The sequence below is a fragment of the Triturus cristatus genome, chromosome 1_2 (genome assembly GCF_964204655.1).
Source record: "Triturus cristatus chromosome 1_2, aTriCri1.1, whole genome shotgun sequence".
NCBI classification, from domain to species: Eukaryota; Metazoa; Chordata; class Amphibia; order Caudata; family Salamandridae; genus Triturus; species Triturus cristatus.
In genome coordinates this window covers 362,467,095-362,481,415 of record NC_140580.1, presented here as the reverse complement: position 1 = coordinate 362,481,415, position 14,321 = coordinate 362,467,095, and the positions used below count along the sequence as shown (strand labels likewise).

The following is a 14,321-nucleotide window of genomic DNA, read 5'->3' as shown; positions in this document are numbered from 1 at the left end:
TTTATTCCCAAATCAATATTTATCATTCTGTCATTTTCTCGACTTGTGGCACCAATCTACAGTATGTGTACTCATGGGTTATGTACCTACCGATTAGGCACTTGGTACGTCATCAGAACCGAAGTAGATGTGTGTTTTATCAGTGTCCACAGAGGGTCTGCAAATGCAATGTGGAAATTTTCTTTTTTGTCCACCTGTTGTCGGGCACGACTAATCTGAGATGTGTTTGAGGAATCGTTGCTTGCAAAGTACTTGCTGCTCCCTTAAAAATTGTTAGCAAAGAAATTAGTCAATGAACAGTTGGAACATTCAAAATAAGATAGTAGGTCCAATGAGATACATTTTCTTTAAATTGAAAGAATCCAGGAACTTTAAAAAAAGCAAAACAATCTGTAACAAGCATATGGTCAAATATATTGTAACTAAATGCAAACAAATCTGCAATAAGTAGCGAAAAAATATATAACAAATCATCGGATATTTCTGGTACATTTCAAAGAGATCAGTTTTCCTTAAATTACAAGAATCCTGAGGTTTTTAAAGAAAGGCAAACACTCTCTTAGTACTCCTATAAAGGAATATTACCATCATTTATTTAAAAGAAAAAAATACCACACAAATCATGAATATGTAATACGAAAATATTATTTTAAATATGTTTTGCTAAATCCTAATATCCACCAATACTAATTATTTCAGGTAGCAAAAAGTAGAGAAAGACCAGAAGCCAATATCGATGGTTCTGCAAGACATATCCCTGAGGGTAAATATTTTTTGCAGTAGAAATTACATCCTTTACCGACAAAACTCCTGTCTTTGTAGCCATAGTGGGGCACCACATGGATTGTCTATTCTTTTGTAAGGGTAGCGATACCCTGACAAACAGTAGCTTAACTTCAATGAATACACAAAAACCTTGATTCAGATTTTGGTCAACGATGGAAGCACAATTAGAAGGAAGGACCGGATCTCAGTTTATAGACTCCAAATACTGGGACACCGGACACATTTTTAAATGTTAATTTTCATTGCAAGTGGTTTCTTCAATTCAGTCAATGAGAGAGAAGATTGATTATGTAGGCAAATAATTGGCATCCTTTCAATAAGGAAAACCGGAGAGAACAGTTTAAAAAATAAGCATCCCATCCAGGATAGACTCACTAACATGCTCATAAGAAAGTACTGTAAACTTGGGATAGGCATGATAGAAGTAGTATACCCCATGATGCATTCCCAGAGATAATTAGTCTTGGTATGCACAGAAAGTCTCTACTCATCTTGATTATTCTCTCTTAAAAAGTTACTATTGGGGAGTGTGGCCAGGCAAGATGTCCATTTGTACGTGATCCACAATGGCTCTGCTATCACCGATCGAAAAAAGAAGGTAGACAACCAATCAAGGCGAAACCCACCAATGAAAACTACTTTGTCTCACCCAGTGATCCCGTCTGATATGCATGAAGAGCTGTTGGTGGTAAAGAAGCGGCCCGATGATGGGGTGGTGCGAGAGGCCTGGTGAGAAGCGAGCCTGACGACTGGAACCTTCCGGGGCCACGGCTGGCCTGATGGACCCTGAGACGTGTGGCAGTGTGGAATCAAAGCATCACTGGAGGCTGCAGTCAGTGGTCGGCTACCCCACTCACGAGGTCTTTTGAGCATACTCCGGAAATGTGACGGTGAGTGGAGAGCAAGGAACGCGGGCTGCTCCAGCGAGTGAGCGGCCTCCCGATGGAGCATGACTGGAAGTGGTGCATGAGCCCCAGTCTCGTCCTGAGGGGCCACCGACTCTGAGCAGGACCTACGGTGGTGTGGGGGTGGCCACAGGAGCCACTATCGGCATGGAGAGACAGCGCAATTGGGAGCTCACAGCCTGCCTGATCTCAAGATGGCGTCCGCCTGACATGGGCCTTGTGCAGGAATGAACTAGCGGGTGTGGGAAAGGCCCTATGACGTGGATAAACCTAAACTATAGGAGGGGACCCTCCTGGCCAAGGGAGGGAGGGCCTACTCCTCACTTGAGAGGAGCGACAGCTGGGGTTGACGCCACTGAGGTTGCCTGACCCAATCATGGTGAATTTCCAGTACACCTCCCAAACCACGACAGATGCAGGGTAGAGACCTTCCCACACCTAAAGCTGTCGGACTGACATGCGAAACACCCTAGGGAATAGCAGGGGCCCAGATGACTTAATGAGCATCTAAGAGGTAGGTAGGCCTGACACGCAAACAGAATCTCCTGGAGTGCTTGGAAGCACACAGGGACAGCAGCCCGTGGTGGTGGTTGCGTCATCTAAGGGACAAAGGAGCGCCTTGAAGTCAGCTAGGATGGGCGAGTAGAGATTCACCCTGAGGGTTACTCGGGGAAACCCTGTTACAATAAGCAGAGCTGACATTGCCTTCGCTGCTAACTACTCTGGTAATGGGCCTCCCTCTGTGCAAAAAATTGCTCCTGGAATTTCCTGGACACCGTCTCTGCACACACGGGTGCACTCAGAGATTTTCTTTATGCTCCGGAACAAAAAAAAAATAACAGAGTCTCCAGCTATTTACCCCTACAGCAGCTAAAGGAAACCAACTGACTACAGGGGAAGAGAACACAATGGGGCTCAGTAAGGAAGATCTCCTCAACTCCCTGTGCAAGTTTAAACAAGGGTTAAGGGAGGACCTCAGAGCCGACATGTCCACCTCCCTTGAGACATTGAAGACTGACCTCAGTGGCAGATTGATTTCACTACAACAGGACGCGACTTCGGTGGGGTCCAGAGTGATGGACATGGAGACCACGACATCAGAGCTTGAACGGCATACAGCTCAGATGACAGCAATCACTAAAGACCTCCAAGCACGACTATAAACGGTTCTCTTGAAAAACAAAGATTTAGAGAACTGATCCAGGCGGGACACCATTAGAATCCGGAACCTGGAGGAAGCGGCGGAAGACCCCAACCTGGAGGCTTTCGTGATAGGGCTCTTCTCCGAAATCCTGGGAACAACGACCATACAACTTAAAATGGAAAGGGTACATAGGGTGGGGAAACCCGTCCAAGTCGACAAACGGCGCCCGAGAGACACTTAGGCCAAACTACACTCTTTCAAGACTAAAGAGGCGATCTTACAAGCTGCCAGGAAGGGCGACACAGTAAAGTTCCAGGGATTTACATGTGAGCTATATCAGGACATAGCACCAGCGACCCTGGCACACCGTCAACAGTTTAGGCCTGTTACGGACAAACCTCGACAAGAGATCATTAGATTTTGGTGGACATAACCCTTTGGCTTGGGCTTTGAATTCCAGAATAAAGCATACCACATCACCAAGGTGAAAGAAGCCCTCACACTACTGGGGCTTCCGACACAGGAGGATCGTGGTGGTTCTGATGGGACGGAGCGACTGGGAGCTTCTCCTGTTGGGACTGGGGGGTAAGTGGAAGGGGGGGCATGGCTGGTCCAGCACACCCCCAGATCACAAAGAAAACACTGATTCAATGGAATACTACTAGCACCTACAGCCTATTTGTCCCCATCCAAGAAGCAGGAACACCCACAATCTGAACACTACTGAGGGGTATATGAACACTTTGCCAGCTCGGTGCTCGAAGCCAGACACATTCCAATATGATTCACTGGCCACAAAGGTACACAACTTGGCAGGGCCTACAGACACTCACCAAGAGCCCTATGCCGTGGGCAAAAACTACAACACAAGATGACGCCATTGATACTTTACCTTCTAAATCAGATGCTGCATTGGAACCATGATAGCAACAGTGGTCCGAATCGCCATTCAGTGTCATGGTTTTGAGCGTTGGAGTCTCCGTCCCTACGTGAGAGCAGCAGTCCATCATTCACAGGCATTGATCACACCCTTTCCCATTCATCACATGTAGGAGTTGATACAAGCTTGAGTGTTTTGGTGCCTTGTTCTGGGTAATGGTAAGTGTTAAAATGCTAATCTTCTATGTATATGTGCTCAGACTCCTCGCTACGACAAACCTCCCCCACTGTAACACCCCCGTCCCTGGCTGCATGTCGCTGGCCCCATTAGAAGTGGAGCTGCTGCATTTGTTCCCCGCAAAATTGATCCAAAAGACAAACAGGCCAGGGTTCTTGTTCCTTTGTGAAGTTGATCTAAATATTAAAACTGGCCCTATCTTCATGCCCTTAACAACATTAAAGCAAAAACATGGATTGATTTACGAATAATGAGTGTTAAAAACATTAAGGTATTGCATGTCAGCGATTTAGTTCCTCTCTTATTTAAAGTTTTAGTTTACTGTTATGTTTCTGTATTTCTTTTCATGCATACTTTGAGCTGTACAGGTGTTTATGAGGGGCACTGATTGAAAGCGCTGACGCCAAAACAAAGTGCTTGTTAGTGGGTTGGCCTCGCTGCAGAGCACAAAGAACAATGTTCATGTATTGCAGTTGTAATTGCAGTTTTGTGGAAATGTGCGTGAAGGGGTGCACAGATGGCAAAATATTTACAGGCCAAAGCAAAGGTAAATACATTGCTTAAATATGAGTGAGTGCAGTGTCTGTTTGGAAGTGGTGAAGTGAGGGAGATGTAAGGAAGTGCATTTCGGGAAGAGTGAAAATAGAGCGCTGAAGAGGAGAGGTGGTTTATGATATGCAGATGAATGAGATGTGCAGAAAAAGGACATATATATCTAATATAAAGCGCAAATAACTGTAGGCCAAAACACCTTCCACAGGCCTCAATACTATTGAAATTTCAGAACTGAAACATTTTGAAGGTTAATTATTTATAACAAATCCTTGTTGTTGCTCACTTATGTTAAACAGCTAACCACCATTGAGAAAGCCAATCGTACAAACAGGTTTTGGGTGTAGGTCAGTTATGATGTTAAATATCTGTATGCAATTACCTTCCAGAGAGAAACCAAAATACTGGTCGGGTAGCACACTGCAAATCACAGAAATGTATTTAATGTGTTCTTTTTTAGGGAGTCCCCACATTTTCCATCCTTGTTGAAGACCTGTCTTCACATATTTCTATATGACTGATTGTAATCAGCAGCTGTGTGTCCTTTACAGAGCCTGGTTAGAGCATTTTCTTCTAAAGTTGATGCTGCATGCAGTGTGTCATAAACGATTTCTTGTCTCTTCCCTACTGCTCAGCTGGAATGTGTGATGACCTCATAGGATGTTTGGGTGCTTGTGTGTGGAGCATCAGTTGGTGAATGCAGACTGAGCAACAGGGAGGCTGCTCCTGGTGGGGCTACGCCTTATCTTCTTATCTTCTCCTACTCATCTACCTGGAACCAAGCCTGAATAAAGTAACCTTGTTTGTACACCTGGTCCATGAATCTTCCATTTACAACAATTTGGCGACGATCTTGAAGAACCTACGCGTTAAATAAGGAAGGCCCTGTACAAAGGAACTAAGGAACCAATACATTGAAACCTTGAAGAAACGCCCTGGTCAGCCCCACCAGTGTCCTTTACCATCTGGACAGCCTACAGCCTGGGCGTTTCACCTTCTAGTACCGGTCTGTAAACAGTTACTGTGGAGATTACTTCCATCCTGCTTCCTTTGAAGTGTTACTCCTGCCCTGCTGTCCTTACTACAGTCGTGAGACAGGCTACTGATTTGGATTGGCAGTAGCAACTGGTGCTTGGGAATTGGCACCAGCGAGGTGTGCTGGGGAAAAAAGGCACCCTGTGAGGCGTTACACTTGGAAAAAAATAGGCAGAGGCTGGTGGTTTAAGTCTGTGGAGAGAGGCTACTGAAGTGAATGCTGAGGATACTGAATTGTTTACTCCTCTGCACTCCAGAGGAAAGGGAGCAACGCGTTGTGGGGAAAATCGGCACCGCAAACATACTTCAGTAAGAGACTACTAGCGTGGTATTATTCACTAACTGTGAGTACTTTTTTTGCCGATTTTGTTGCCCTAAGTGGTTACGGCTGCACCATGGCAGTTGAACTGTTGTCACTCATTCAAACTTGTCACGAGCTGTGCACTGCCTGCGTATACAGGATAGAGCGTGCACAGCCTTACCTGATTCCAGTTCTTCTGGCATGTCTCCATTCGATCTTCCTGACGTCTGCTGCCTGGCAAGGTTTCCTGCTGTTATGGACGTTTGGGGAGCACGAACGTGCCGAGACCCACCTGGTGTAGTGTATGCTGCGTGCCGCCATCTTGAGTTTGGTGGTTTACTCCGAAATTATTCACTGTTTACAGCCTCGTACACCGCTTGCACCTTTTTGCCAACTGCGTTGCCAATAACAGTGAATGGCGAAATGTTCCACTCGACTGAAGTTGGTGTCCTCGTGAGATAAGAAGGTGCTGTTTTTCTGCATGCCATATAGGATTTGAGGCATATAGACTTTGAAGGTATGATTTGTCCCTTTAAAGAGGACGTTGCACACTTGGCTGAAAAGAAAATAGATCCTTTGGGTCTTCCATCCCGTGGTGGATTTTCGAACTGTGTTTTGTACTTCACTTAAACGGTGAAGTTGCTATAACTTCGTTGTCAGTACGATCAGCCAGAACACACTGAAGAGTCTCTGGTGCCTTGTCTTCCTTACATCGCATTGGATGCCGCAGCCGCTTGGAGTTTTGTGTGGAGACCTCGGGTGAGAGATCGCTCACCGCGGTGAAAGACTTTCTTTTGTTTTTTTATTACTAAATACTGTTTTGTGGGGAGAGGCGTTTACCCTTTCATGTTGACCTTTTGGGGTATGAAGTGAGATTGTGGGGCGGTTAGGGCCCCAGTGCTGGTTCTTCCATTTTGTGTTAGGTTGTGGGGGCAGTTGGTGCCCCTATTTAGTTTTTGAGGGTGATGTTCACCCTATGGTGTACCCTGGAATGGGGAGTTTGTGTGGGTTGTTGGTTCCCAGTTTTTTTGGGGGGAGGTCTGTTGTTGTGTAGATTGTAGTTTTCTAGGGTAACAGATACCCTAAGGTGTACCCTGGTATTGGGAGGTTGTGTGGGTTGTTAGTACCCAGTTGTTTAGGGTGACGCATACCCTACAAGGTACCCTACTATGGTTAAGTTAGTTGTTGAGTTGGCGTTTTATGCCCTGTGGTCTACCCTGGTATGGGGAGGTTGTACCCTGCCATGGGAGGTCAGTTTTCTAGGGTGACATCCACCCTATGGTGTACCCTGCTATGTACACCTATTCCAGTTACAGTTTAATTTTCAAGCAAGGAGTGTACCCATTTTTGGGGAGGTTGTGGGACCTGTTAGTGCTCCTATTTTATGTTAAATGTAGGTTGTGGGGGCAGTCAGCGCCCCAGTCATATTCTCAAACATAAGAGTGTATCCTTTCATTGGGGAGGTTGTGGAGCCAGTTAATGCTCCATTTTAGTTTTCTAGAGTGACGCTTACTCTACGGTGTATCCTGGTATGGGGAGGTTAATGTTCCTTTTCTTTAGGTTGTGGGGGCAGTTAGCTCCTCAGCCTTGTTTTCAAGTCTAGAGTGTACCCATCTTCGGGGAGGTTGTGGGAGCAGTGAGTGTCCCTAAGTCATGCCCTCGTAATTTGTTTTTGTTCTTCCCCATGGGAGGGGGATGGGGCATGGATGCATTCATATCGTATGCTCTGGTATTGCGTATGTACATTTCATTCGTGTATACTCTAGAATATTTCTTCCTTGTTTCCTTCTGGTGTCTTCATAATGATGTTCTTACTCTGACGTGTATTCTCTTTTACTTCTGATTTATCGTGTATAATGACATTTCCACTATTGCACTTCTTTGCTGTTTTAGTTACCTAAGGAAAGAGGATGTGTCATAAACTAGTTCTTGTCTCTTCCCTACTGCTCAGCTGGAATGTGTGATGACCTCATAGAATGTTTGGGTGCTTGTGTGGAGCGTCAGTTGGTGAATGCAGACTGAGCAGCAGGGTGGCTGCTCCTGGTGGGGCTACGCCTTATTTTCTTATCTTCTCCTACTCATCTACCTGGAACCAAGCCTGAATAAGGTAACCTGTTCATGAATCTTCAATTTTTTTATGTGTTTAATACTTCAAAACTATATGTTCCCACTGCTTTATAAGCCTTGCTTTATCATCACATTAATTTGAATTAAAATGCACCATTTGCCAATATTGTTTTAATTTTTTTTAATCGGGAGGAGGATCCAGCATGGACCCCACATTTGTCCATTAAGCTTGCCTGCGTCGCTCACTACATAAAAAACATACCAAACTTTTACACCCCACTACTTTCAAATGTCACCAAACGCCACTGGGATTTTTATTATTTTGCATTTCGACTTTAATACTGTTGTAGTATGTCATAAATACTTTACACATTGCCTTAAGCTTAGCCTGACTGCTCTGTGCCATAGCTACCAGGGGATTAAACTTAACATTTTTAATTCTCCTCTTTTTTTAGTTGGTCATCTTTTAATTTCCCTTCAATACATTTCTACCCACCAATTTTGCACCCATGTGTTTTTTAAAGAATGGAAGTGGATCTCAGTAGCATTGAGAGACTTGGCATGGCTGAGCTAAGGAGGACGTGTAAGGCGAGAGGGCTGAGGCTAACAAAATGCACCAAAAAGATGGATTACCAGTTACTCCCCAGAGCCTGGGAAGAGGTCCACATGCTGCATCCTGCAATACAGGAGCAAGCAGATGTTGGAACAGAAGATGAGATAGAGGAGGAAGAGGATGGCCTTTTAATGGCCCCAGAACCAGTAGAGGGAGAGGTGCCCCCAGGAATTAGGTCATCTACCTTGGCCACGGTAGAGAGCAGTGTCTCTTCTCAAAGCTTGGCCTAATCAGAGTTATAGGGCAGACACGTAGAGAGGAAACTAAAACTACAACTAACTGCCCTTGCCCTGGAGTAAAAGAAAATGGCACTGGTGTAGAAAAAACTAGCCTTAGTTTTTAAAGTGAAAAAGTCCTTACTGACTCATTACGTTAGCCAGAGAGAACTGGGCCCGAAGACATAGAGGGTCCCAGAGTCCAGAGAGGATGGTGGCAGTGAAAATAAAGTGCCGGGAGTAGGTAAAAGGGTCCATATACCCAAAGCCCTGGTGCCTTTCTCATGTGGGGAATGACATAGACAATTGTTGAGAGGCCTATGAAGTGGCCTTGTGTAAGTTCAGAGTCTCAGAGGAGGATTGGGGGAAAGTCTGTGGAAGCACATGCCCACTGTGGTGAGGGTTACTATATTGTCACTTGAGAAAGGTGACAGGATGAGATATGTCCGCATGAAGAAAGCTCTTGATGTGAAGTTTAGTTTAACCCCAGAAAGGTATCGCCTTTGGTTCGGGGATAGCCAGAATAAGTCCCACCAGTCATGGGTTTACTTTGTGTATTATTCCAGTAAGGCACAGGATGATTGGGCCTAGGGCAGCAAAGTAAATGATTACAATGAGTTTTACAATTTTGTAATGAAAACACACGTTTAGTCATTGTTTTCCAAGAGCACCAACACCTTATTCATTTTAAGCTCACTGTACCAAGAGAGCTTGGGAAGGAAACCTACCTCTGGATCAGCACCACACTGTGCAAAAAGGAACCTTGGAGTGACCATAAGAAGGGTAGTTCAGATCCCCCTCAGCAGAAGGAAGGGGAGGTCCAAGATAAAAAAGAGAAGTTTCCCAAATTGCCCCAAAAGAGTTTGGAGAACAGGGATTTTATAACCCCTCTGTTACCTGTCAGGGCACAAGTGGGGAGACTCTGTCTGTCCTAAGTAGTCACCCATAGATGGGCATTCAACAGGGGTGGCCAATTTGTCCTTGGTGTAAGATTGTCCCCAGGAGGAGCAGGTAGAGCATGATCTATTTGCTGGTATTTCTGAAGAGGACCTGAGAGTGGGAGTCATCACTTTCACCAAATCCCAATGAATGGGGTAACTGTCAATGCTTTGTGCTGGCCCGACTATGGCGATGGAAAAGCTGGTTTCCCTAGAACAGTATCTGCCAGTACAGGCCTGTCAGGTAACCGAGGCCCATAGGCATATGCCCTATGGCCTTGGCATACCTGGAATTAAGAGAGGGAAATGGCCCAGAAGGGGGTCATTGGCAGTCTCCAGATGACCACTGACTGCATCCTTGGCAATAAACTTCTACCGATGAGAGAAAAGCTGTGTGAGACAGCCGCGCTGAGTGCCCCAACCCCTTAGATTCCTGTGGGTACCATCTTCAGAGAATACAGAGGCCCAGATGGAGAGAAAGGAGTAGGAAGTAGAGTTAATCCATACTGGGAGGACCAGAAGTTCAGGAGTTACCTGACCTGTGAGAAGTGCAACCAAAGACTGACCCAGGAGTGGACACTTCTGACCCAAAGGTGTTGCTTGTGCTGTCACAGAGTCAGAGGACAGGAGATTTGCCCAAATTACAAACCTGCACGATAGAGTGTATCACCTTTGGGGGGCTGCGGTTCCCCCCCCCCACGAAAACCCTGGTTGCCAGGTGCTTGTTGAGTCTCAGGGTACAGACCCTGAACTGAGAGACTAGTCTCAGGATTCTGCCCTGTGGCTAAAGTAAGAGTAGAGTGCATGGAAGTGCAGCCCCCAACTCCAAGGAACCTAAGAGGCCTCGGAGACCACAGAAACAAGTGCAGATCTCCCTATCAGCCCCACGGCTGGAGGAGAGGCATGCCCATGCCTCTAGACTGGAACCTCTAACTGGCAGTGGATGGTCGGGCGTGGCTCATTGCACTAACAACTGTCAGTGGCCTCTGTTAGTTGTGCTACTTATGGGCAGAAATCTTCCTAGGCTGGGGACCGAAGTCTGACTTAGAGGACCAAATGGGCCAATTCACCTTGATGTCCACAGTGGCACTATCTGCATACTGGAATGCATTTATGAAGAATCTAAGGATAGGACTCTCACAGATGTGGTCTGCAGATTAGAAGAAGCGTTTTGTGTGGGCAAGAACAGTGGCCCAAGAGAATGGTGACACAGGGGTACAGTTAGGTTCAGAGGGGCACAGAAGCTCATCAAGGTATTGATTAATCTACTCTAGATTTTGTTTGGTGGGAGCCTTTGTTGAAAATCTGCCCTTTTTGCAGGGGTGCCCCAATCTGTTTTTGCTGCCTATAGAACACTGTGCACTTACCCTTGCTAACCGGTGGCAAAGTGCTTGTGCTGTTCCTTTCAAGTTGGTTAAATTGGCATACCCTGTTATATTTAATTTACCTAGAAGTCTGTAGCCCAATGTTTACCCATGGCTGATACTTTAAAATTTGCCAGTGGGCTGCAACACTCATTCTTCCACCCACTGCAAGTAAGTTTTAGAAAGGTACCTTTACCGTGCCAGAAGTCCCAGGACGCTAAAGCTGTATTTTACTTTCCAGCTTCTGCCGGACAGTAATTAGCATTGCAGTAGGTGTGAATAAGGTGTTAACTTGCTACTCCCAAGACAGGGACAAAAGGCCTTGGGTGTAGGGAGTTATTGCTATGCCCCTGACAAGATGGCCTGTGAACTGGGCCCAAGGACTTGATTAACTTCAAATAGGCCTACCCTCTCACAAGCAGATGCAGCTAACACCAAGGCCTGCACCATTCTTTTGTCCCTCCAGCCAGACCGGCATCCATCTGAGTGGACATCTTGTTGACATCCAGTGGCAGATCCTGTCTGACTGTCAAGACCTGCTTGAGAAGTCAGCTGGTGGTTTTCATTCAACATTGCAGGAGCACGTCAAAGGAGGGAAACAGAATGCCAAAACAATGTGTGTGTATCCACTACCTGGTTGCTGAAGACTCAACTTTTACCAGACTTCTCTCTATAAGTTTGCTGGAGGTACAAGAATTGTCTACAACTTGTGTTAAATATGGGAAGAGACAAGGATTACCAAAGCACACTCCACACACACACCTACACGCTCTTATAGCCCAAGTTTAATGTGGCTGGAGACTTCAGCCATCTTAAAAATGCCCAAAGTGGATAGGTTTAGACCTGGGAACCTTTACCCCATTCATTAGGGAATCCCCAAGGTTCATTCCACCCACTTGCTCGGGCCAAGGATAACTGTGGCATCTGAAGGCATCCCCTTCAGAACACTCCTGACCTGCGCAAGATCAGAAGAGGACTGCTGTCTAAACCTGAGAACGGGCTAGAAGACTGGACCTGCCCAAGGCTAATGTTATGTGCCCATGTTAGGCCCAAGTAATGGAGCAACACATTTTCTTACATTGTCTTAATTATGCACAACAACATTTCTGCAGTGCCCTTTTGCACATATTGGCTTGAACGATAATGTTGGATTTGTTTCTGGGAAACTACTTTGTTTACTCATCTAGCTTCACATAACATTTTCACGATGCCTTGAGCACCTTGTACAAAGTCTTTGTATGCACTGTGTACAAATGTTGTTCTATCTTTATCCATGGGGCGACAGGGCTATCTACATATCCATAACATCGCTAATCTATACCTACATCACAAGGATGCTTTCTATTATAAATAATGAGCATCCCAAAAGATTAGCAGAGGAGGCCCTTCAGCTGACGCAGAGGGTCCCTGCATGCTGAGACTTCACCATGCAGTGGTCTGATATCTCTGTGAGGGGGTGTCCAGTTCATGACCAAGACGGGCTCCTACATTCTCTCCTGCCAGGTAATGGGGTTGGATCGTCCCTTGGGGGAATTCTTGGCTTCACACCTACACACACTCTAGGTACACACAGAGTTGGATTTGCATAGTAGGAGAATGCCCATCATGTATGTCTTCAATCTAAAGACTCATCAGTATCCTTTTGCACAGAGAGAGTCATCCGAATGTTACTCCTGTGGTTTAATTTTTCAACTATGGTTCATCTCATATCTTCAGTAGCATGTCCTTCCTCCTTGCAATGCATCACTACGCTTTGTTTTTATCCAGGTACAGTGAATGCTGCTTCTATGCTCCATGATACACATTTCTCTTTTTCTTGAGGCTATACCCATGAACTGGTAAACACAAGTGAAGGTAATTACATTGATCACAAATTCACTATTACTAGTCATGTGCACTCTCTTTTCCCTGGGAGTTTTTTAGGCCAAATCGATGGACTTTGTCAACTCAGAAAATCTGCTTATTCTGCTGTGACCGCAGGGATAATGTTCTCTGATATTTTATGTACCAGAGAGTCTATTTGACACTTAGACTAAATAAACCATTGTTTACTGTCAAACAGGCTATTTTTAAGGTTGTTTGTAATGGATGTGAACATGTTATACCTCTAAGTTTATTTGCTTTTTTGCATTTTTGGATATGTCTCAAGAAGGGTGTATACATTTGTCCCATGCCCTTTTCCTGGAGTTGCAAATGAGTTTCTTCATTTTTTATTTACTCAATATTTTCACTTGAACAATTTTGTTACATTTGTATTATAATGGCTGATGTACAAATAATGGCTGAATTGTAAGTTCTCACATAGGATCCTTCAATGGTGACTGCCAAACCTCAAGTGGTTCTGTCAGTATACTGCACACTCTGCTCATTAGGAAACAAAGTCTGCATTTCCAAGTAGATACAGGAGGGTAATTTCCTACCTAATCATGGTGCTCGAGGAGCAAAGGTGGGGCACCTTACACATTCAGCAACTGCATAAATTGCCCTAGATTAACCTCATACATTAACCTTATACCCGGTCTAGGTCATTAGAATTGTAATGATATAATAATGCCTTAAATATATGTTATTCACACAAGAGTTTGCGCTAGTGGGTATGATCTTTGGCTCCAGTCATTGAACATACAGATTGTCTTGGTGCATTAGAGGTAAATTAGCTTTTGCTATTTGGCAAATTGTTGTACTCTCACATGAAGTAGACGCTGTCAGCCATGTAAGATCTTTAGGTACCTTTATTCCAGTTGTACAGCATGTAGGATCACGGGTACATCAAACAGGTAGAACAAGTAACTGGATAAGGTAAGTAGGGTTAGCCCAGTGGTCAGACCTTGGTACTAAGTCACAGGAAACACCTTTGAAGTATCAAACCCCCCTTGGTAGTATCCAACCCCACCAGGAGCAGCCTGCCTGCTGCTCAGCCCATCTATAACTGTCATCTTTCACCCAGTCAGACTCCCAACGTTCTATGCATCACAGCATCCTCAACATTCTACTCCAAACACACACTGTGGCTGAACAGCAGGAGAACTGGGAAACAGCAAGATATGAAATTACTATGCAGGGCATAACATATCCCCCTTCTTTTAAAATGAAAAACAAAAGTGACATTTGTACTATGGAAATGCAACAATGCAATTAGAGCAAGCCATACACAAAAGAGAATACACTTGTAATTAAATAAATACAATAGATTGTGACAATAGGTAGCGTATAGCAAAAGGGGAACAAACCCGCATAAAACACATATTGCCAAGTCTCAAACATAGCAAAATTTTCCCAAGAAA

At 44.9% G+C, this 14,321-nt stretch overlaps 1 protein-coding gene across 3 annotated transcripts in view; it reads right to left on the bottom strand.

Moving 5' to 3' along the window:
* PER3 (period circadian regulator 3) overlaps positions 1-14,321 on the bottom strand; it is a 560,237-nt gene that overhangs the window by 34,287 nt on the left and 511,629 nt on the right. For all 3 annotated transcript variants that reach the window (XM_085604511.1, XM_085604529.1, XM_085604520.1), the window contains one exon: positions 91-262. In XM_085604511.1, the coding sequence (XP_085460637.1) occupies positions 91-262 (172 nt within the window). The remainder of the gene's footprint in view (positions 1-90; positions 263-14,321) is intronic.